This window comes from Dunckerocampus dactyliophorus, chromosome 2 (genome assembly GCF_027744805.1).
Source record: "Dunckerocampus dactyliophorus isolate RoL2022-P2 chromosome 2, RoL_Ddac_1.1, whole genome shotgun sequence".
NCBI classification, from domain to species: Eukaryota; Metazoa; Chordata; class Actinopteri; order Syngnathiformes; family Syngnathidae; genus Dunckerocampus; species Dunckerocampus dactyliophorus.
Genome location: NC_072820.1, coordinates 8,437,909 through 8,462,414, shown reverse-complemented (window position 1 = coordinate 8,462,414; position 24,506 = coordinate 8,437,909). Strand labels below are relative to the sequence as shown.

At 40.5% G+C, this 24,506-nt stretch overlaps 1 protein-coding gene across 6 annotated transcripts in view; it reads left to right on the top strand.

Annotated features, from left to right (window-relative positions):
- st3gal3b (ST3 beta-galactoside alpha-2,3-sialyltransferase 3b) overlaps positions 1–22,785 on the top strand; it is a 61,220-nt gene extending 38,435 nt beyond the window's left edge. For 4 of the 6 annotated variants that reach the window (XM_054754558.1, XM_054754588.1, XM_054754577.1 and 1 more), the window contains 3 exons: positions 14,793–14,939; positions 16,633–16,779; positions 21,681–22,784. In XM_054754558.1, the coding sequence (XP_054610533.1) occupies positions 14,793–14,939; positions 16,633–16,779; positions 21,681–21,770 (384 nt within the window). In that variant the 3' untranslated portion in view covers positions 21,771–22,784. Of the gene's footprint in view, positions 1–14,792; positions 14,940–16,632; positions 16,780–21,680 lie in introns of all 6 variants that reach the window. The other 2 variants (XM_054754567.1, XM_054754597.1) reach the window with 1 other exon arrangement.
- The last annotated feature ends 1,721 nt before the right edge of the window (positions 22,786–24,506 follow it).

Sequence of the window (24,506 nt, the reverse complement as noted above, 5' to 3'; positions counted from 1 at the left end):
AATGCTGGCACTGTGTGTGAATGTACTATAAAGGTAAGCTTTGATGACATTAGGTGGAATGAATCATTTAGCATTTTTGCAAGGTGGGAGTAGGTAGTCACAGGCAGTGTTAGTTTGCTTAAGCAATGTCATTATTGAAATTTCACAACAAGTGTATTTTATAATTGTAATATTTATGATGACATATTTAAACTTTAAAAAACTTTAGATTCCACCTCCCCATGCTTGGCGCCCTGGTACACCATTCCCACTTTTCCCTTCACTTCTACACCCCTGCTTATCATACATCTACTAGGGATGATAAAATAAAACAATGTCAGATTTTTTAAATGAGAGCAAACCCAATCAATAACTAACACTGTCATGTGTGATGTTATTCTTATAGTATATAGTGTACTGGGATGTGACCAACACAGCACACCATACACTTACTGTAGCAATCTGTCCACCAATAGAGACCTGATGCAGTACCTTGGCTGACCTGTGAGAGGCAGCAATTCGCTGCAGGGTACCCAAAATACCGGAAAATAAAATAAATAATGAGACGGAACTGTTAGCTTATCTGGTAACTGTACAGCAGTGGCAATTTTTTATCAAGTCGATTGTTGTAAAGCTTGCAAGAAACAAACACGAGTATTTGCTACAACTCAACTGCTACAACTTCTTTGCTTCCGTCTTCATCATTCTTCATTTGTTCCTGATTGGCTCTTGCTTTGTCAGTCCAAAGCTTGCAATCTGGACTCTGTTGACCCCACAGAACAGGATTCTTATCGTAATTATTGATCATGTTCAATACTTGTGATTGCCACTCTTAACACAGCTCAAACGACAGGATCATCTTTCAGAGCCCTCTTAGGATCGGATCGATTGGTCGGGCGGATCTGGCTCACCATCGACCCGATAATCTTGGTGTATTGTCACATTTTGTGTGACATTAAAGTTTATGTGAACTTATTTAAAAGACTTGAAGATGTTTCACAGAGTCTATTTCACTCTTTCATATTTAGCTTTTTTCCCCCCCACATAATTTCTGATTGACTGACTTCCACCCCACAGAATTATACTGCTGTACAGAAGACCTCTATTTGTTTTAGGCTGTTTAACTGTTTGAGTGTCTGAGTTATGTGTTCTCTTTTTAGCAAAACACAGCAGCCTAACCTCCGATTACATTCTGTACATTCCTTCCCTGGGAAATCCTTAAGAGGACATCATGAATGTCAACCGTATGTTGGAGAGGTTTTAGATGGTTTAAATTCTTAATGTGGAAGGAACGGTTGAGGAGGGGGAAAAAAAACAATGGCTAGCGTGCAGGCCTTTCTCTCTGTGGTAACAGCTGACGTTCAATTTTTTTTTTTTTTATGTTATACTTCTCTTTAGATATTCTGCTTTTAAAAGGTTATGAAAAGCGCTCAAAATCAGCAAGTTCTGACTGACCATACTGTGTTCTTATCTCTTGGAATATATTAGACAGTTACTTTTTAATGGCTTTATCTCCTCCCTATTCATGGTCACCATAAAGCTCTCATAAGCACTTTAGCTTCTCTTTGTGTAGAGCCTTCCAAGTACCTCTACAACTGGGATTATTTCAAGTCTTTTCACTGGACAATGGGAGGCCTATTAAAGCATTTTATAGTCACCAAAGTCATTTTAAAAACGACTAACACATACTATGTATGGCTTTGTTAATCAGACCATTCTCGACCATGTTCTACTCCAAAGCATGCCTGAAAGGTAATATAGTAATCTAGAGACCTGTATGCCCAGAAAGAATATACTTTTTTAGGTTAGATATTGCGTTGAGTCTACTGTAATTTAGCAGCCAGATTTGGGGAAACAACTCCAGGAAGGAAGTGTGACATGGAGCGCCTCTTGAGAGGCCAACAGTTATTACTGTTGTCATTAGTCATGATGGGAAAAATACACAGTGTATTTTCAGTATATGTATCGGAAAAATAATTAACATAAAAGCTGGGAAGACATGAAGTGGTTTAAGTTATACTGAAAAGTGAAAGAAGACTTATGCAGTACAGAAATAAGATCCCTTGTTTATCGCAGTTAATTTGTTCCAGACTTGACCGTGGTAAGTAATTGTTCCGCAAAGTAGGATTCCTTATTTATAAATGAAATATTTTTGTAGTCAGAGCATAGAAAACCTGTTTACGACTTTCTAAATATGTTTTTTAACATTATTAAAGCCCTCTAGACAAGACACCCCTATAGTCACCTTTACACTCGTATTACCTTACATAGTAGACATACAGTACAGACTAGAGATGGTCGAGCATTGTTTTTTACTCAGTAGCCAGTCTCCATACAGTGTAAAAAAACTTGAGTCAGTAAAAGGAATTGAGTTTACCAGCGCTAGGACAGCCTCTTACTCGTGTGTGTTACTATAACTGTGTTCCCTCAGGGAGCTGAGTGCCAGGCAAACAGAAAGTGCTGTTGGGGGTTCAGAGTTGTGTGTTAGTTTTAAACTATTTCGACTGATTTTTCAAGGCACACAGAATATTGTGTGCTATGGCTATATAAACATGGAACCTACCAAAAGAAAGATTAGTCTCGTCTTTCATCAGGAAAAAGTTTGTTTCTGCCCTTTTTTTGTTCTGTAATCAGCAGTAGAACATAGGTAAGTTTCAGGAAAATATCAGTTCCCGACTAAAACAGCAGGAAAAGAGCTTTTTATGAAAAGATACATTTCAAGCATAGCCTCCACTATGACACTTTTTTTTCTTTTATGACAGCACAAATATCTAATGCATTGTTCACAATTTTCACATTTGGCACTAAACTGTGTGTGTGTGTGTGTGTGTTAAAATTTTCCAACAATGCGTAGCTTTCTGCACTGTACACTCAACCAACTCAACTGGTTCTCTCACTTCTTCCTTGCTGTGGTGTGTTTTTACATGCAAAAGATCCATGCTGAGCTCCTATCAAATGCACTTCTGCCACCTTGTGGCCGTTTTTATGACGGATCTAACAGTGACCTCTTTTAGTGTACAGTTGCGTCATCATCTCTATTTGCCTCTTGTGCAAAAAAACGTAAAAGACTTGTAAATACGTCTTTGGGATTGAGCGTTCTGGTTTATAAAAACATATAATGATGGGAAGTAAAATGGATAATAAAGTCAAATGGAGCAAAATATCTTGGTTGTTTACTTGATGGCCTTCCAGACTTTGGTAGTAGCCTGTTGATTCTGATACATCAGAAAGAGAGGACAGTGGAAAGGCCAATGGATCTGGCCTCTGGCGTTCAAGTCAGTAGTCTTTGATCGACGGAACAAGAATGTTTCAAGAGTTTAAACATCAGGTTTGCTTGTATATCATGACGACTGTAGAAGAAACCTGACGTGCAAGAATTATTGTCATACCTGGAGACTTATTTGATGGCTGTACTGGATAATTTAGTATTTTTTTTTTAAAACATAGCATAGAGTTATAATAGAGCGATATATCAACATCACCAGGTGTTTCCGCTATAATTGATTTTAAGGACCTTTTTAAAAATGTTCTCGGTCACAGCATTTTACTTATCGCACCATTAGGGTTTGGTATCATTTACATATTGTCCGATACCAGTGCCAAATTGGTACTTTTGAAATGATGTCTGTGCTTTAAAAAGGAACGCGCACGTTGAACAGAATAGCAATTGAAATACTTCAATAATATAAAATAAAATCATAAGTAAGTGATAACTTCACCAATATGAAATAAAATTCACAGGAAATTGTCATAATCACAGCAAAACCAGCAGCACTCGAGAACATAGGGAATTATATACAGTATAATGACACAATGTCCGTGAATGCGCCTTGTGTTCTTGTCTGTGCTATTTGCTTACTACGCCGCCATGGGGTGCGTGCCATGTTTATGGGCAACTTTGTCAAGACATTGACATTGTCTTTGTTAGACATGACATCGAGTGGGTCAGTCCAACACACAGTAGCAAATATCTGGAGAATATCTCTTTAAGCGCTCCATAAAGAGAGGACAGGGACTCATCGCTGCAGCTCACGTTGTGTTCCAAATACTAGTCTATTTTAAATAGATATAGATGTTTGAGTAGAAGAGATTTTGCAATTTGCATCGCCGCTTGTCACTGACCGGTGATGGTGGATCCTGCAGCAAAACCAGTTGAGAGCCACTGGCCTAAAGGAAGGAAGTACAGACATAAATTATGTTTTTAATGGGACGTTAAAAACTGCACAAAAAGAATTTCCTGTCAAATCTTAATTCAGTTAAGTTTTGTTACACTCATTGTGTGCTCTGTACATTCACCTTGAAAAATACAGCGAATAGCACCTTTTTTTCCAAAACAAAACTTGTTACTGCGGCAACTTTCTGTTCATGATTGAAAGTGGGTTTTGAGTCTTAGCTTGAAAGGAACTGTAGTCGTGTTAAAAGACTGTTATCCTGGCTTTATTTAGCCTGACTCACACCTAACACTCGCTAATGCATTGGAAACATAAACACGAGGAGATGCTATTGTGTGCGTATGGACGTGTGTCCTTTGTGCTCTCGCTGGCACATTTCTAGCAGCCATGCATAACTGCATTTTTGCTTCAATCAAATAAAATATATTAGTAACGGTCAGAAGGGCATTTGGTTTAGGATTACTTTAGAAAGAATAAAGATGACTCCCAGCCAAATGGCAGCAAGCATTCATCCAGTTGCTGTACTTCATGTAACTTTGCACTGTTTTATGTCAGTCCATTTTCTAGGTTTTTCTGTGCAAAACCTGTAAAACAACAGCTGCAGGGGATGTAGGGCCTTTTCACTCTGCACAGTGCCTATGAAAGCATGTATAGTCCCTATTTGTTCTTTTTTAAAGAACAGTGCTTGGTACGAAGCATCCCCTCACTTAGCCTCTGGTCAGTGAACTTGACTCTGCTGTGCTTTTGTGGCTTGCCAGGTGCCCACGGCGTGGTCTAGGCTGGATGAGCAGAATAGGAATCTGTGAGGCAATTGCTAAATCTTTTATTCAGTGTCTTGGACACACACACTCACACTCACACGGCTTATTTAGATTAGAGAAGCTACATATGAGCAGCTCCTTCTCATGGCTTTTCTGTACCTACTTTGCATATTACATCTACACTGTAGATGGTTTTCCCATTGCTGCATGTATGCCACAGCCAGGTTGATTGCTCAGTTCCATGCGATACTCAAACGTGTTTTTGCTGAATATCTTGTCTCTAATTTTGATTGGAACCTTACCCTCGGTGTACAGTCATGGTTCATGCAACCTGTCAGTTGTTTGTATACACAGTGATATTTTTCAAGGAGAGCCAGTGAAGGGAATACAGCAAGCCGTAAACGCATGGTTTGAAGGTGGAACATTGGTGTTCTTTCACCCCAGTTTGTTTACAAGAGCTCTCCATGCTCCCCACCGGCCTAGAAGGTAACAGATGGATAGACAATTCAAGAAATATGGTACTTACCAGATATTTTGAGGAAGCTGCTACTTGTCTATTTATAACATCTCATAAGTACCATATCACTCAATATGTTGTCACCCCCCCATTAATATAAAAATTTGCGTTTTTGCAGGCAATGTCATTTTGGCTGAAATGTTTTTTGTAACTAATATTTAAAATCTAACATCTGTGCAGAAGTCAAAAATAGATACATACATGCATTCATAAATATTTACATACTTGTAAACATGGGATTCAAACCAACCCCCTTGACTAACATATGGTCCAGATGTCACTGATTAGCAGTGAGAGTGTTGTGTTTCAAAGATGACTTGCCTACCAAGCCTACGCTCATTTACACCCGGACCTGCACCTTCACCCTTTTACAAATACAGTGGCGCCTCGAAAATGTATTCCATAGGAAAAAAACGAAAATTCAATTACTCCATTACAGACACCTAGTGAAAAAATCACATTTGATAGAGAATAATTATAGTTTTACATGCAGAAAAAACAGGGAAATGCATTTAAATGACAAATGAAATAGATAAATGAACATATAACATCACTACCTTTTTATTGAGGACTTCTTGGTGTACACGGTGACGAGATTTGCTATCAGTTCTTCATTGAATTCAAGTGTTTCTCACCTTCTTTATCAAAGTTCTGGCACTTGCAACTGTTTTTGGCATCATTGTGGGTTATTTTGCAGCCATACTGAATAAAAATATCACAGAATGACATTCAGAAATACGCAGTGCGCTTGACCACCTCATCAGCACAGGCACACAGTGCTTATTTGGAGGAAGGAAGTAGGCAGAGTTTTTCATCATTCTATGAAGAAATAAACCGCACACACACACACACACACACACACACAATAAAGGTGATTAAAGGATTTCCTAGCTGGGATCTGTTTATTATAGTCTCAACTCTAAAAGAACCATAATCCATTCTTCAGAGACTGATTCACCCACGCGTGAATGCTTTGTTTGGGCACTCGTGGGATGATACATGGGCAAACAGACTCGTTTGTTAGGAGAAAAACAGCGAGTATGTGGGAGCGAACAATGCACGTAATGGGACACACCTATTTTGACTCTAAAGCCATAAACAAACAAACAAACCTCCAAAAAATACCAACAACAATATTCTATTTACGTAACTGACCTGCATATAAACCAAGCTACGGCGACATTGTTACTGTTGCAGCTAACACGAATAATTATTTTTGTGGAGTAGTGACGCAGTGCTTCGCGCCACTGCCAAGAGATACCTGGCCCTCTCCAAAACAATGCTACAGGACACCAATCTGCCTGGGAAACAAGAAACAAGCATATGAACAACTACGAATAGACAACCAAATTATCTGTATTAGCCCACGTTCCATGTTTTATTTGTACACTGCGAGATGGATTGAGTATATAGCTGTGATATCAAGCACTGTGTGCTCTATGTATCCGAATCGTTAACACAGTGACTTACTCGATGACAGTCTTCCAGCTGGCGTGGGGTGTCTCTTCCAGTTGATTTTAGGTAGGTAGAAAAAGTTTCTACCCTTGCAAGGTTTATTAGCGCTAAGAATTATTCGTTCGTTGTAATGCAATTTTTTCAAAGAATGTCCTCCTTGCCATATACAGTACATGAAGCCTTTCCATCAATGGTAGCACTGTATGCCACTCAGTGCAGCAGACACTCCAACTCCAGCAGACACAACACTCCATTGGCAAGCGCCACATTTACACCACAAAATCATGCCGGTCCTCACTCTGTGCCCCCCCCCCCCCCCCCCCCGTCTGCTTCGATGCTCTACTCTCCCTTCTTGCAGGCTCAGCTTCTAAAAACTGTAGCTCATCCTTCGTATAGTCAGGCTCAAAAAGATAAGGTTCTGGATCTTCATTTGTCTAAAAGTTGTCGTCGGCGGAGGCTCTCGTGAAGTCTGCCAAGATTAGTAGTTGCAAACATAAACACGCTTTCTATGCTGTTGTTGTTGATGGAAGTACGTTAGTTCCTATCTGACATCAATGCGCACAGAAAAGAAGTTTCGGTAATGCTTAAAATGACCAAAATGTGGCAAAATCCTGTAAATATTGCATGTTATCATGAATGTACCTGTTAATGCATGGGAACAGCATGTATATAAAACCATAGAACAATTTTTGAGTTGTCTCAGATGGCTTTATAAGTCGAAATACGTGTTTCCCATTACGTGCGTTATCATCTCCTTCCTGCTAACTGTTTTTCTCTCTCTAGAACGCACAGAAAAGGGAAAGGCGTGTGTTCATGTTTCAGGATGTGGATGCTGGGCAAAATTCCAAAAGTACAGTTTTCTTTTAAGTTAGACTGGATGCTTACAATGAGATACTTAACATCCCTACACTTTACTAATAGGCAATAGCGGTCTGAGCTTCGATTGCATCCCACACAGACGCATTGGATTTACTTTTCCCTATCGGGCGAGTCACATGATTTTTATGCCTGTGTAGTCAAATCAAAATTTTGTCAATGAAATACCAAAGATATATTGACATCACGTGGACATGATTATTGTAACAATGAAAAATACCCTGCATAATGAGAGGACGGATCGTGTACCACAATGCCAGTCTAGTTTTTGATATATTTAGAGATGTGGCAAGTGGAATACATTTTCCTTTCAAACAGGCTTTTAGAAATTGCCCAACATGTACACAGTCCTAACAACCTCTAAACAGCTTTAATTGTGTTTGTTGGCAGTTCAGAGTTGTCATTTTAGTTTTTCAGTGACTTTAAGTCTACCTTCCGCAATCCAGTCTACATGTGTGTTATTGTCCACTCCGTAATTAACGTCACCTCACCCAACCACATCCTCAGCCTGGTTTACAAGACTGGAATTGCAAATTATGTGATGCTTCCTTGTCAAGGAATGAGGGGTAACTTACTTATATCATAGATGTAATGAGCTCATTCCAGAGAACTGCATAAAAGCACTATGGAAAGCCAAACCTTCTAATCCCAAAAATTGGATTTGTTTGCGATTGCTTCTGCTGGAAGTCAACTTAAGTGAGTTTTTTTTGTGTTGAGTTTAGACTTTGTGCAGCTGCAAAATCATGTCTTATATTTATGCATGTGTATATATCATTTAGTTGCTCCTGCTGCACTGTCTTTTTAACATTTTGTTGATGTTATGGGTAGGGGTAGAAGTGCAAAGTAATACATGTCTCATCTTAAATTCTTATCCATTTTCCATTTTAGTACAGTGTCACTTCTTTTGGTGTTTTATCCCCCACTTCTCTAGGCTTACTGTAGGTCTCCTCGCCCTTTGACAGTATCTCGCTCTAATCCCGGGCATTAAGATCTTTAGTGATGATTTCTATGGCCATGATTTTCCTGACAAATAAACTTAATGTTCGTACAGCCTTTGTTGTAGTCGAGATGGAGAGGCTGAAACTTGGAATGGTATTAAAGAGGGATTGAAACCAATTAGGGTTGCACTTCCACTAAGTTGGGCAACATTTAAAAGACTAAAGGATCGTAACATACAGGAGATTACATCGGGTTGCTATGGAAAATGGCTAGAAAATCAGTAACATATCAGGAAAAAAAATACAACCTGTACTGGCAAGATTTATTGCAAAATAGGAAACCTCATTAGTTAGTACAAAATAAAAATTCTTCATTGTGTGGAGCCACTAGGTATTCATCATTTCTTGTTGTATTAAACTAGGCCTTTTAAGAATCATGTTAGTATTATCATATACAGTCGTCCTTCGTTTATCGCGGTTAATTGGTTCTAGACCTGACCGTGATAAGTGAATTTCCACTAAGTAGAATTCAATATTAATACATGGCATATTTTCGTAGTTATGGCATAGAAAACCTGTTTGCGATTTTATAAATACAGTTTTTAACATTATTAGAGCCCTCTAGACATACAGTAACACCCATGCCCTTTGCATTTGCATTACCCAATATAGTAGATATAATCAGAGAAAATTAGATATAAATAAGATAACATAGACTCACACCTTAGCAGTTTGTTTTTTCTGGACAGCGTACTTCCTGCGGTGGCTATTGTCTCGTCATTGTATTGTAATGGCGGCATTAAATGGCTTTAAACTCTTATTACCTAATATGGTAGACATAATAAGAGTAAATAAGCAATTTAAGACTTAAGTAAACCTCCTGCTTGTGTGTGTCACAGTAAATGTGTTCACTAGGGGACCTGTGGCGGGCGGACAGATGTGTGGACGACAGGAAGTGACGTACGAGGTTCAGAGCTGAGTTTGAGCTTGTCGTGGGTTATGGGCCTAACAGTAGATGATGTTGTTGTGCCTGTTGTGAGATCATGTCAACCTGCAATAATGGCTTGTTGTGGCGGTCATGTATAGTGCCTGTCTCAACGAACAATTACTGATACCTAGTGGCCAATGTAGAATCCTACCTTCACGGAATGCCTCTTCTGCCTTGCATTTGTATTTTAGTTCATTTAGCTATTTTATGCTTGAAAAGGCTTAATTTAGGCCAAGAATTATCATGAATTATTTTTGAAAAGCGCGATGCCGTGAGGGCGCGATGTTTGAATTGCGATGGACAACTGTACAGTGGAACCTCAGTTAGCATACGCCCCAGTTAACGTGTTTTTCGGTTAATGTAGAAAAAAGTTACACCAAAATCTTGTTTTCTGGTTAGCGTACAATATGGCGTGCACCTTGCCATGTTATTAATACACTGCGTGAGCCCAACTGTGTTCTTAATGTGTGTTTTTTTTTGTTTGTTTTTTTTTTTAATTTATCACAAAACGACCTTGTTAGCGTCATTTTAGCTTTCTAATACATGGAAACAGGAACCGGAAGTCACCTCAGTTGCCCATGTATGATGTCATCAGGAGTTGACAATGGAGCCAAAGAAAGTTGCAAGTGCCAGTATTTTGACAAAGAATGTGGAAAAACACATAAATAAATGAACCAAGTAAATAAATAAATTCAGTAAATAACTCAGAGTATAAAACAAAGGTGGTGTCCGAGTGGACCTCGCTGCCACATCTGTCAACAATCACATCTTCAGTCAAGGTAACCGTGATGTTAAATGTTCATTTATCTCTTTCGTTTGTCATTATGCATTCTGAAGTGTTTTCTTCATGTAAAGCTATAAAAACGTGTTTTGTGTTAACATTTTTGGCTTTCTTGAACAGATTCATTGGATTTACATTATTTCTTATGGGAAAAATTGATTCGGTTCGAGTTTGACCTTCTGGCACGGATTAATGATGTTCCACTGTGTTCATCTCCTTTGTTTCACTGAACACGTGCAGTGTCCAGATGAGAAGATGCTAGAAGTGTTAGGTTATAAAATTGGGCTTTACAGCTAGAACCACCAGAATGTTTGTTTAAATTATACAGAGAGGCAATAAAATGGCTGTAGGTCCTATAAGCTGCTTGTGAGTATCCATGTACAAAGTCGGACTGTAGTTTATGTTCGGGCAATTTTTATTTTATAAATGCGTGCTTATATAAAACCAGCCTTTTGTGCATCTTGTGGGTATAATTGTTTTTAAGAGAGCGTCCCCCTAATCAAGATCATTTATCCCGTGGGAGAACAAGTCAACATGTGTACAAGTAGAAGTGGAACATTATTTTAGGTTTAGTTTAGTGTATGTTGCAGTTCCCAATTAAAGCTTGTTTTAACAGGTGCTTTATTGAAGCGCATATGCACACACACTGTCGAGTTGAACCATAAACAGTTGCAGGAGATGAGAAAAAGCCATTTCCTCTCCAGCCAGTGAAAGCCCAAACTCCAAACTCCTGCTACTCTCTTCTGGCCACCTTTAATGCATGTGTGTCAGAGAGAGTGGTGTAGGACCATTTCTGCAGCTTCCTGTTCTGTCTGTGTTCAAATGCCACTGGCGCAGCCGTGTTGCTCTTGCCTAACTTGCACACTCACACAGGGGTAAGCAGTCAAGCCAAAGTGGAGGCAACATCCTGTTCCCTGGAGGCTGTTTGTGAAAGCTATTTGAGTGCTACTCCCACTCTTCTTGCTACTTCTATTGTCCGTCTTACACAACATGCATTTAACCTTTTAAAGCTGCTCCCTATACTCTTACTAGTACTGCATTTTACTGTATATGCACCATTAAATTCTCACACCAATATGCAAAGAGCTCTAAAAACAATACAGTGGAAGCTTGTTGATTGATAGCAGTCTTTATTGCCTTTATAACAGTTGAGGAAATGTTTTTACTGACCAACTGCTTGTTGAGAAGAGCCGTCATGGATTTATTAATTAATAAATCATGCTGCTTTGTGGTTGAATACGGCCTTGTAGTCAAACAAATATGCATATTGAAGCTAATTTTTACATAGTTTGAACAAAGATACAAATAAGGCATTCGGAAGACTCATTCAATAAGTAATGTTACTGTAATGTTTGGTGAGACACACACACACACATTAGACTTGATTGCCGGAGAAACAGGCTTTTATTGCACATTTTAATTATCTCATAGCAGGCACAATAATCCCTAATAAAAATCCCTAATTAGAACACGACTACTATTACAGCCGTAACCTACGCCAAGCTAAAACTCAACTGTGAACCCCCTACCTCACTTCCTGTCTGCCTGCCATTGGGCTCCCCTAGGGAACACATTTGTAGCAACACACACTTAGATGGCTTATTTACCCTTATGTCCACTATATGTATACTATACTGAATAATACAAGTGTAAATGTGACTACAGGGATGTTAATTCATGTCTAGAAGGCTCTAATAATGTAATTATCCATATTGAAAAGGTCATAAACAAGGTTTCTATAACAAAAATATTAAATTGTCTAAACAAGGATAACCAAGGGATTATCTTTTTTCAAAAAATTAGAATCTGTAGGTGAGTATACTGTGAATATATAGTGACAAAGTCACTAAGGTAACACCGACAACATACATTCGCAGACAGTCCCATTATAATGTGTTATGAGCGAGAGCAAACAGGCAGCGCCACATCTATTTGTGGCGGTCCAAATGTATCTGTGGTGGTCCACCACGAATAAATGAATGTATGGGAAACACTGAGTGTTGTCCTAGTAGTATTACTATAAACTGAGCCGATGACGTTCACTGTAAACAGCTGCAGCCAACACACCGCAGCAGTGCAGCACCTTTTCTCCAAAGGCACCTGCACTTGTCCAGTTTTGTGAAGATCATCAAAGAGTTCTCCACCCCATACATGCCGGGTCATTGCTGTGCAAAGTGAGGGCGTGTATTGTGTGTACCATTTAGCTTGTCTCTGTCCTCGAATAAAGAAAAGTATGCTTGACTGTTTTTATTCAGCGCACTCAAGACATACACACATCCACACAGCATTGCTAAATAGATTCCTGGCAAACACAAGCTGTGTTGACAGGAGAGATGAGCTGCTGGTCCTGTTACAGCTTGCCAAAAGCACAGCACTGGGCCTACGTTCAAAAAGAGCCGCCACTGTTGTTAAATCCAGGAGACTTGTTACCTACGCCAGCGTACACGCACAACACACACAGTCACACACAGTCATGCACGGATGTATCAAAGGTAGCCGAACAAGCGCTATTTGAACAGGTGATTCCCATTTTCATTTTCTGATCCGCCCGGCTTTATTCCTTTTAGGAAGTCACACTATTGGCCAAGTCCATCACGCACTGCCGGTTTGTTGCATGGTCCGTCTGTTTATCATGCGACACCTTAATGTGGAAAAAGAAGATGAATGTCACAGGAGGTGCGAAGTGATTGTCAGGAAGTTGTGCTAAGGTGTAATGCGCAGACAACAAGGCTTTGCATTTGATGCTTTGCATGACTGACGAGAGCAAGTGCATTTCATTAAGTTGAATTATTGTGTTCAGGTGCTGCAGCTTGTCTAACATACTTCCCGAGCACCTAATGATGATGGCTTTATGTAAAAAGTCTTGAGGTCTCTAACAACGCCCTCAGGTCAAGGTGTGATTTGATTCACTTCCTTTGAAATGCCATATTCTCCCTCTGATGTAAGTCGAGGATAATGTTTCAACTCCGCCATGGAGGGGGAGGGGATCCTCCTATCCAGTCAGAGCAGCCTTTGTATGTCATTTCTTATCGAATGAGATATGTAATACATGCTGTACATACTGTATGGAAAGAAGTCATGTGCAACTGCTGTATCCAGATTCACAGAGCTGTGAATATTTCAGTGAATTTGTCTCAACAATTAAAAATCCATTTGCTTGACAAATGGAAACACACATGTGCTACAGAAACGCATTTGCATACTTGGAAGAATATTGTCCCATTATAAACAACTGCCACCAGAAAGTAACACATAAACAAGCCCATATTGATGAAAACACTCTTGAAGGGACCGTATTTAACTCGCTCCAAAGTATATTTTTTAAACAGAAAAAAGGCAAAGCTCTCATATTACCAGTCAATCTGTTTTTCTACCCTCATGAGCTTTGGGTAGTGACCAAAAGGACAAGATCGCGGGTGCAAACAGCCAAAACGACTTTTATCCATTGGGTGGCTTGGCTCTCACTTAGAAATAAGGTGAGGATTTTTGCCACCCGGGAGAAACTCAAGTAGAGTCGCTGCAGAGCAGCCAGATGAGGTGGCTAGGGCATCTGGGTTGGATGTCTCCTGGACGCCTACATGGGGATGTGTTCAGGGCACGTCCGGCCTGCAGGAGTCCTTAAACATGGACATGTTGGAGAGACTGTGTCTCCCAGCTGACCTGGGAACACCTCAGGAGGAGCCGGACAAAGCAGTTGAGGAGAGGGAAGCCTGGGCTTCTCATCTGACGCTACTGCCCCAGCGACCCAACCTCGGATAAGCAGAAGAAGATGGATAGATAGATGAAGAGCTTGTACTAAAAAGATGTCTGTATTTTTTACAAAAACGAATTAAACTGCATAAAAGTGGACTCGCCTGTCTCGTATACACATACATGTACATAGCGCTTGCACATATACAAGTGGCAATTTGAAGTCAATTTGCTATACTGTACATTCAATAATAGCTAACTTTATTGGCTAAACTTTGCCAAATTGCTATCATTAGCTGATAACAAACACGAGTAGTGCACTTATGTGTGTTACGTTGGCGTAGCTTACGTATCCAAAGCAGGAAGAGGGCAGATATAATGCCGCTGCCCACACCCTGAGGGAAGCAGTATCCCTCACACACTAATTACAGTTGTCCTAGGAGCCCCTTGACCTTGTTTCCCAATTAAGGAAGAAGTCCATCTTCTGGGTGGCTTTTGTACCAAACAGCCTTTCAGCTCACTCACTGCAAATGTATTCAGATAGTTGCTGGTTTTGTGTTTTTATCCTAATGTTCTTATTTTGAAATGACACACATTTGTCTTTCTTTTTTTTCCTGGGTTGTGCCGCACCCCAGCGAGGAACAGAGGGTTTTTGGAAGTCTGTGGCTCAGCATGTGCCTCGTGAGCCCAGCGAGATGAGAATCCTGAACCCCTACTTCATCCAGGAGGCTGCCTTCCAGTTCATCGGCCTGCCGTTTAACAATGGCATAATGGGAAGAGGGGTAAGACGCATGCAGGCACACACTTGCACCTTCATGATGAGCCAGCAGTCAAGAATTACCCGCATTAGGCTTGGAAATTGGCTTATAATTTCCTCTTCTGTGTGTAAGGACAGAATCAGGAATTTGTTCAGGATCACAGAAAACAGGCAAAAAGTATTCGCCTTCCTAAGGTGATTGAGAGTTGGCAGTCAGTGGAGCCTAAAATGCTCTCATCTGGCATGAGGGCATACAAAACAAACGGGAGAAAGTAAAAGAATCAATCCGCAACTTTAACTCCATACTAGTAACTGTTGATTTCATTGTAAGAAAACTGCAGTATTTTGTAGTGAACCTTACCAATGCCAGAAAAATACATAATTACAGAATCTTTGTCACACAGCCAAATGTCTTCACAAATGATCTGCTCTTAAACTGTTTAACTGTTTACCTTTCCCTAAAGGTCACAAGTGTAGCACCGCCACGTTTTTCTCAAATTGAATTTTAAGAGAATGTTACATAATGTTGTGCGCAAGAATATTAAAAAACTATGTCTGTCGTTCAAATGATTTTCTACAATTGTGTGTGTGCATGGTGTGTTGCATAAAGACATGGAATAGTTGAATGCAAGGCAATCAAACAGAAGTGAAAGCTTATCTTCCACTTCAGAAATAATGAATGTAGCACATGAAAATAGCGCCTCTCACATGCCTATCTGCATTCTTACATGAAGTCGGGTCTGTATGACTACATTCTTGCATGTGTCGCGATCGCTATCCTGTTAACTTGCTTTAAAGTAGCCGGTCCATATTTGGCTAGATTGTATCGCTCTGCCAGAAGGCCGGTTTATTTCCAGAAATATTTGTTTAAAACACGTGAAGGTGTGTGTTCTCATAGTCTAGTGTCAATGGCGAGAGCATTGTGGGTGTACGTGCGTACGTGTTCAGGGTCATGTTTAGCCGGAAAATAAAGCGGGAATATTATGTGAACTAGTGGGGACGTGAGTGTATCACCCCAGCGTTGCCCTATGTGTCCATCAGAACACCCCTTCATGAACCTAACATGTGTTCAACATGTGGGCATCTGGTGGGCGTGTGTGCGCGTCTGCTCATTTGTATTAGCACATTTGTGTTTCTGAATGTAGTGCTGTTGTCTCATGCAATACCGATGGCAGGATTTTGGTCTTTTTTTGGGCCCTTCCAGCCTTTTCCCATCTCCCCTTTTGATCATCATACTGTATGTTTATGTATATGGAAATGAATGAGTAGGTTGATTGGTTATGTTTAGCTTTTGTGTGTGTGTAAATTAATCTGTATCAGAGCGCTCAGTAGGGGGTTGGCCATCTGCTGGTCCAGGTCCACCTACCCCGAGGGCTGCAAATCAGGGTAATGATTTAAATGGGGTCTCCCTCCACTCTTTCTTCTTTTAAACAAAACACACACACACTCAATCTGTACCCCCACACCTCCCTCCCTGCGATCTGGGGCAGCCCAAGGCGATTAGGAAGCACAGTTCAACCCTGTAGATCAGTGTCATAGAAGGGGGTCACGTCTTACAGGTAATAGTTAATCACCCGGTGTTCAAAGTCAGTTAGCAGAGGCGAAGACAGAAGGGGATATGGGAGTCGGATGGGACCCTTGTGTCCCTCAGCAAGTTTAACACCAAAACATCGCGAGGGTATGAGATTGATCAAGAATTTGTATATGTTTCACCACAGAACATTCCAACATTAGGCACGGTTGCCATAACGATGGCGCTGCATAACTGTGATGAGGTGGCCGTAGCCGGTTTTGGCTACGACATGAGCATGCCCCACGCCCCACTGCACTATTACGAGACTGTCAAGATGTCTGCTATCAAAGAGGTGAGTGTTACACAGATTTAAGATGCTTACATTTTCATTTATAGACAAACACTGCATAAATCTGTAAACAAGTCATTTGGTAACTTCTATACATAAAGCGTACAGGTCAATGTAGTCTAATAATAGCCACTGCTTATGTAGCTAAATGAGTGACCTCAAGGCAGATGCGAGTATACTATTTTACAGCTGTTTGAATGACTTGCATCAGTGCCGTGCAGTGAGGTTCACGGCGAATGAGGCACTGATTCTTTGACAGTTTTTTTTTTTTTAATGTTAATATGCCACTTTATTTTCAAATACAGTCATCCCTTGCCACTTTGCGGTTCAAAATTTGCAGCTACACTTCACATATTGAAGCATATTTTCTTTATTTTTGCCTACATTAAGCATTTTCAAGCATAAAAATGGTTAAATGAACTAAAAATATATAAATATGAGACATTCAGAAGATGCATTTGAAGACGCTATGACTGATATGTAGTATTCTACACTGGTCACTACGTGTCAGTAATGTTACCGTAATGTTCGAAGAGACCACAACCACCAGTCTTGGTTGCCGGAACAACAGGCTGTTATTGCAGGTTTGAATTATCACGCACAATAACACCTAATAGAAATCCCTGATAAAAACAATGTCCTGGCCGTAACCCACTCAACTCTTAAGCTCGGACATCATCTGCTGTCCGCCCGCCACTCAGCTTCCCTAGAGAATACATGTATAGTAACACGCACAAGTCTTAAATGACTCATTTACTCGTATTATGTCTACTATATTGGGTAATAAGAGTGTAAAGCTGACTAAGGGGTGTTATTTCATGTCTAGAGGGCTCTAATACTGTTAAACGTATTTATAAGGTTGTAAACAGGTTTTCTATGCTCTTAACTATTTTAACTATTCCATTGATTAAATAAGGAATCCTACTTCATGGAAATTCACTAATCACGGTCGGGTCTGGAACCAATTCACTGTGAGAAACCAGGGATTACTGAGCTTCTTAGTCCCATTTATTGATTTGACAGAAACATTTGTGCTCCTTACCTTTTTATTTGTGTGTGAAGTACATGCGATGTGTCCTTCTTCAGGAAAGGCTCTGTTACTTTGTTGTAAAAGTCTGATCACCTTCTGTTGAGCTTGGATATATAATCCTCCATCTTGGCGGTTAAATTCATTCATTCATTCAGCAGAGCATAAAAATATATGTAATGCGTTTGACTAAATCTAGCTCAAGTTGATGCTGCTGTCCAAAAAAAAAAAAAAAAAGAACGAACGAACACTTTTCCTCTTGATGGAAGGACAGCCCCGACAAGCATCTTCCAGATCACGCACACCCCCCTGGCCCTTCAAGTGGAGGTGGAGTACTGCAGTGTACTCCACTTAGTCCTTAGCAAGTATAAGGATGTCACACTTACATTAAAGTCACATTATATTGGCGACATGCTGACAAACCGAAACGGGCACGCACCATTTGTCATCCAGTGCACTCAGTGAGTGCACTCGGATGGTAGGCTCAGCGGGCACACTTAAGCTGAGAGGAGAGATCCGCCTCATCTCAGCTTTCTGCCCTATTTGATCAGGAAATATGCAAAATTCAGCATGTTTGCATGCAAAAAATGGTTGAAATCATTCAGAAAATCATTTTTTCCAAATATAAATTGTGATAAGCCAAATGAGTGCATTGTGCAATGCCTGAGTGCTGTCTAAGTAGACACATGAGTCAGCATTCATACTTACAATGAATTACACTGCCGATCTTAGCTTCATGTGCATCAGCAACTCCTGTCCTCAATGACGTACTTTGTGGCATGGTTTATTCCATACGGGAGCTGCATCTGGCAATTCATGTATTTATCTGCAGCTCTGAGTATCATTTTTCTGGCCAGTGTTTGGAAATGCTGGAAAAATGAGTTCACGAAGAAGAAAAAAAGAAGAAATAAACGACACATTTTCCCACATGCCTTTGTTATCACTCAGTCGTAAGGGCCCAAGAGCGACGTGCTAAATCATCTTTTATCCTCTTTCTCACACTGTTTATACTGAAAGCCAGCGCAAGCAGCGATGTCACCCTAGTGCTGATGTGTGTAAACCATGAACGCCGTTTGATGATAACCTTCCTCTAAACTCCCAGTGAGATGTTGGCGTTTATTATCGCCTTCATCTACGCTGTCATCATTCGCCATTCATTGCGGGCCTTGTGGAGCGTTTGATGGCTGCTGTCCCGTGCCGTTGTTTGGTCTTCTGAGCTCAGATAATGAAGTTGATCAATAAAGATAAAGAAGGAGTCTGTTCTGTTATCGGGTTATTGTGTTTCAAGGATGGCTTGTCACTTGACAAACTACAAGTATAAAAAAATAGATTCCATTTTAGATGAGTTCCTTTCTTCACTTTTAAGGGGGTTACTTACTTTTAATCTGACCTAAGCCTACATGTAAATTAGATGTTAAATAGTATTTTATCACACAGCACAATAAGAGTAAATGGCAGAATTTAGCCACTTACCTGCCACTCCTTTAATGGTATCGCTGCTGCATTTTAAGCCAGGAGGTGCGGGGTTGATCCCAGCCCCGTACTCCTGTTTTGTTTCGTTTTAAATTCTGTTCGTTATTTTGCAGTAAAAAATAATGCACCCTCATTAATAAATCAGTAATCCGTCACGGTTAATTTCTTCCAGACCTGACCGTGATAAGTGAACTTCCGCAAAGTAGGATTCAATATTAATAAATGGAATATTTTCGTAGTTGTGCGGTAGAAAACCTGTTTACGACCTTCTAAATACAGTTTTTAACATTATTAGAGCCATCTGGACATTAGGTAACATCCCCATAGTCACCTTTACAATCATGTTACCCGATAAATAACAGTAAACAAACCGTTTAAGACATGCACTCAACAAAAATATAAACGCAACACTTTTGCTTTTGCTCCCATTTTTCATGAGCTGAACTCAAAAGATTTTAACTTTTTCTGTGGTCACAAAAGGCCTATCTCGCTCAAATATTGTCCACTAATCTGTCTAAATCTGTGTTTTAGTGAGCATTCATCATTTATGATTCATAATGTATCCACCTCACAGGTGCGTCTTATCAAGATGCTGATCAGACAGCATGAAACTCTAAAATGTGTCGTGTGTTTTCCGGACTTTCCGAAAAAGTCACACTTTTTGTCATGGTTTGGCTGGTCCTGCGACTCGTACTCCGGAGCGACGTATGTTTTTTTTCACACTGACAGCCACGAGAGGACACTCTAGGCTTGTTTGCCAGTATCTGCTACTCCTATCACTCCTGTGCCACTGAAAATTTACAATGTAAACGTCAACTTATAAAGACTACTGAGGCCTTGTCCACAAAAATACGTATATTTTAAAACCGCGCATTTTTCGATGCGTTTTAGCCTCCCATCCACATGCATACGGAGATTTTTGTCTTTAAAAACTCAGCTTTTGGAAAACTGCGGCCAGGGTGAAGATTTTAATAAAGAACACGTTTCACCCATTTTCACTTTTATTTTCAATACATTTTGCTCACAAATGTGAAATAATGTACTGAAAAGTAACGCTATTTTGCTAGCAATCGACATGTAGCTTCTACTGCACATCGTCATGTTTGTCTACGGAAATGGCGCCATCGACGCCTCTGATTGGTGAAATATGCAGCCGAAAATGGTTATTGAGCAGCAGAAAGAAAGTTTGGAGTGAATGAGACTCTTGTGAGGGGCTGGCAAAAAGCGGAGGATACTCTAACTGCGATGAAAGAAACTAAGCTAATCGCAGGCTAATAGCTAGATGGCCACAGCTACTTCACCAATGGGTGCTTGGACAACGTGCTGCCGGGAGAGGCTTGTCAACAGGGCAGTTACGTCTCCACGCCCAGGTAGGTGCCAAGGCGATGACTATCGATGACTGTGCGGGTTGTTTAGGCTGTAGTTATCTGAACAATTATGTTACGTTAACGTACCACCTATTATCAGATGCCTATTTAGCCTGTCCTCCCCTATTTTATTGTTATTACTATAACTTGCCTTCCAAAAAATGCGACTTATAGTCCAGTGCGAATTATGTTGTTTTTTTTTCCTCTTCATTGTGCATTTTTGGCTGGTGCGACTTATACTTTGGAGCGACTTATAGTCGGGAAAATACAGTAGTTTAACTGTATTGGGGGTGCTCCGGAGAGGTCCGAAAACCAGTCAGTATCTGTTGTGACCACCGTTTGCCTCAAATACCGTATACACTGATCCAGGGTAACCCAAACATGCTCGCTAAAAGTGTCGCGGTGATATTTTTCTTAAGTGTAAAAAGGGCTCGTGCTAGTGTGTGTTGCTATAAATGTGGACCTGAGTGAGTGGCAGACAGGAAGTGATGTTGGGGGTTCAGAGTTGAGTTTCAGCTTGCCAATGGTGTTTTTATTGGGGATTTTTATTAGGGTTGATTGTGCCTTTTGTGAGATAATACAAACCTGCAATAAAAGCCAGCGATCAAGTCTGGCGCGTGTGTGTCTCAACGAACGTTACGCTAACATTACTGACACCTAGTGGCTGATGTAGAATACTACATCAATATTTTTTTTATTTAGCCATTTTTATGCTTGAAAATGCTTAATTTAAGCAGAAAAAATACCCAACCTTTGCTTAAACGTGCACATGTTTGACCAATAATAAGCTGTATTCAGTTGGGAAACCACATGAATTGATTGTTTATTTATTTAACCACTTATTAATCTATTTTTGAAAAACTGATGGAGTGAAGCGGCAAAAATGGACATTAGATTAGTAGAATCAAATGTGCGGTCAGTGTGTTTACATGATGTCCATGCCCATGTGAATCCAACCAATGTTACGGCTAAAACAGATGTTGTGCATTCCTGTGTCAACACAAAATCTTCCCAATTGTTTCGTCTGATTCCCCCAGTCTTGGACCCACAACATATCTAAGGAGAAAGAGTTCCTGCGCAAGCTGGTAAGGGCCAATGTCATCACAGACCTCACCAACGGTATCTGAGTGCGCGGCACTCTGTTCTGCGGCCCCTCCCGATGGACTACCGCACAGGAAGCCGGGAAAAGCAAGAAAGAAACCCAAGTGTCCAAGCGGCCTTCACACTGTGGGGTTTTTCCATATCAAAGGAGATTACTTCAAATCAAATTAGTTTTGTGGTGATGTGCGCACACACGTGCCTTCTGAACCAAAGACGCCGACTGATGGCCGCAGTAGGCCACACGGGGGTGACTGGATCCGCCCATTTCCTGTCCGGCGCCCCGCATTTGAACGTTTGATCTCCGGTGTCACATGAATGACTTTGGAAGAGCAGACGCGTCAAGCTTGGGTGAAGCTGACTCGGTGCAGGGACGGATCGAGTATTAGCAGTGCCAAACGTACCTCGAACCAGGGAGAGGTGGCACTCCTCTCTCTCTTTTTTTTTTTTTTTTTTTTGCTGCCTGAATGTATTCACTTTCCTCAACGTAAATAGCAGATTTAGATTTTTACTTTTTAAACAGCTGCTGCAGCAGCGCCCCCCCCCCCCCCTCGCCTCCCTTCGTTCACTTCTGTCCATTTCCTCCCAAGCAGAGGCCAGCAGCAGCCACCGACCTGCTGCCTGCTTCATTGTGTCGACGTTAGATGTTGGTTGTCTCAAGTGGATGACCGACAAAAGGAGGATTTCATTTTGATGTGTTTTTGGCAACTTTTAAATACAACTTTTATTTGATCTGATTCTCCAATCGGAGTGAAAACAAGAAGAGTAAATTATTTTACAAAATGTTCTTGTGGGATTTATTCCTAATAATCTTCCAGCTCATCATCTCTGATAGGTTTCACTTGGACACTGGATCGAGTGGGTGCGTGTGCGTGTGTACTGTCCGCCTCGACATGTGCGGGTCGGCACTGGACTGAATGTCAGAACCTATTCCGTCCTCCCGCTGCTGCAGATCTCCCTGTGCTTCAGAAATCAGTGACACTTTTTGATTGTGGACTGTAAATATACATATATATACATATATATATATATATATATATATATATATATATATATATATATATATATATATATATATATATATATATATACATATATATATATATATATACATACATATATATACATATATATACATATATATATATATATATATATATATATATATATATATATGTATATATATATATATATATATATATATATATATATATATATATATGTATATGTTTTCATTATTTATTTTGTTACTGAGAGCCATTGTTAGATTCACAGGCAGGCCTGCTATCTGTTTGCCGTGTTCGAGGAAACCTGAATCCCTTTGACGTCACCACGTGTGCTTCCTCCGAGATTGCAGCCGCTTTCGTTGGCAGGAACGAGCTGCTTTTTATTTGCTTCAATCTCAAAGTCCTCTTTGCATCTGCACACTTGTGTCAATTGTTCATCTCGTATTTTCATGCTGCGACGTGTACAATATCAGTAGAAACACAATCAGCATTCTGAAGGCAGGAATGTCCAAATACGTGTTTGCTTGCCAACATACGAATGAGAATCAGCTTTATGTATCCACGCTGCTTCACCAAAGCAGAACGTTCTTGATTTTGGTTTGTCTCAGGTGGGTTTTCACTTCTTTTCTGTGTCTGCTCCTCCTTTGGAAGTGCATAGTTACTGTAGTGTTCATGTTGTTATTCTAGGGGACAGATGACCTTCGAACTCTTAGCAGGCGCTCACACTGCCTTACATTTCATCTCCTGGAAGCTATAATGAGAAGAACCGCCGCTGGTCGACTACAGGTCGGGAGCGGTCGCTCTTCATTTTCGAGATTTGGGTGCAGTCCATTTCCTATCTGTGTGTGTGTACAGACACTTGAAGACACTGGTTGTCTTTATTTTTGGAGTTTTTAGCCTCCCAGTGTTAAGGTTTAGAACAGTGGTGTCCAAAGTGCAGCCCAGGGGCCCATAGTTGCTCTGGATCCCCCCCCCCCGTTTCGCCGTACGCTGGCCGCTTATGCAGCAGGCTGTCATGTGTCCATTTTGATTTTACAACATGGCACACAGTGTGTTGCAGCAGCTTAGCGGTGTCCTTGAACGCACCGACATGTTTGGTCCTTGCTGACAGCTCCAGCACTGCATGTTGATGCTGTGCCACTTTGGCTAAAATCATTACACATCAAAGTGTGTGTGTTTTCAGTTGGACACTAAACAGATGGCGGGTTGAGGTTAGTGCCCCCCCCCCTTTTTGGTTTTAACACGTATGAATGCAATTGGCATTCAGATGGACTGGGCCCAAATCTCCCACCCTGATAAAGAGGAATGTATTGAATCAATCAAGTCTTGCTGATCATTTGATTTTTGTTAACATTTCAGCGTCATCAATGGTAAGGGGGAAGTGATCAAAAATGAAGGTGTTACTGTCTGTTTATATCCAAGTGTAAATTGCTTTCTGCAACTCGATTAAAAGGTTTGTAATGGACATCGTTTGGCGTCTGTTCTCGGTTCGGCATGATACACTCTCACTGCCCACAATTTTAGGTACACCTGCGCAGTGACATCCGGTACAAGATTGTCACATTGTTCACCCTGTTTTTGTCTTCTTGGTGCAAACTACAATAATAAAACCTCGTGTCACTCAGAATGGCCATTATCCTTGGAAAAAGCCTAATAGCTCATCCAGCGCTTCTGTTGGATCATCTTGTGTGACGAGTCACTTAAGTTGCAAGTTTGGAGTCAACATAGTTCCCAGTTAGCAAGGTGACATTGAAACGA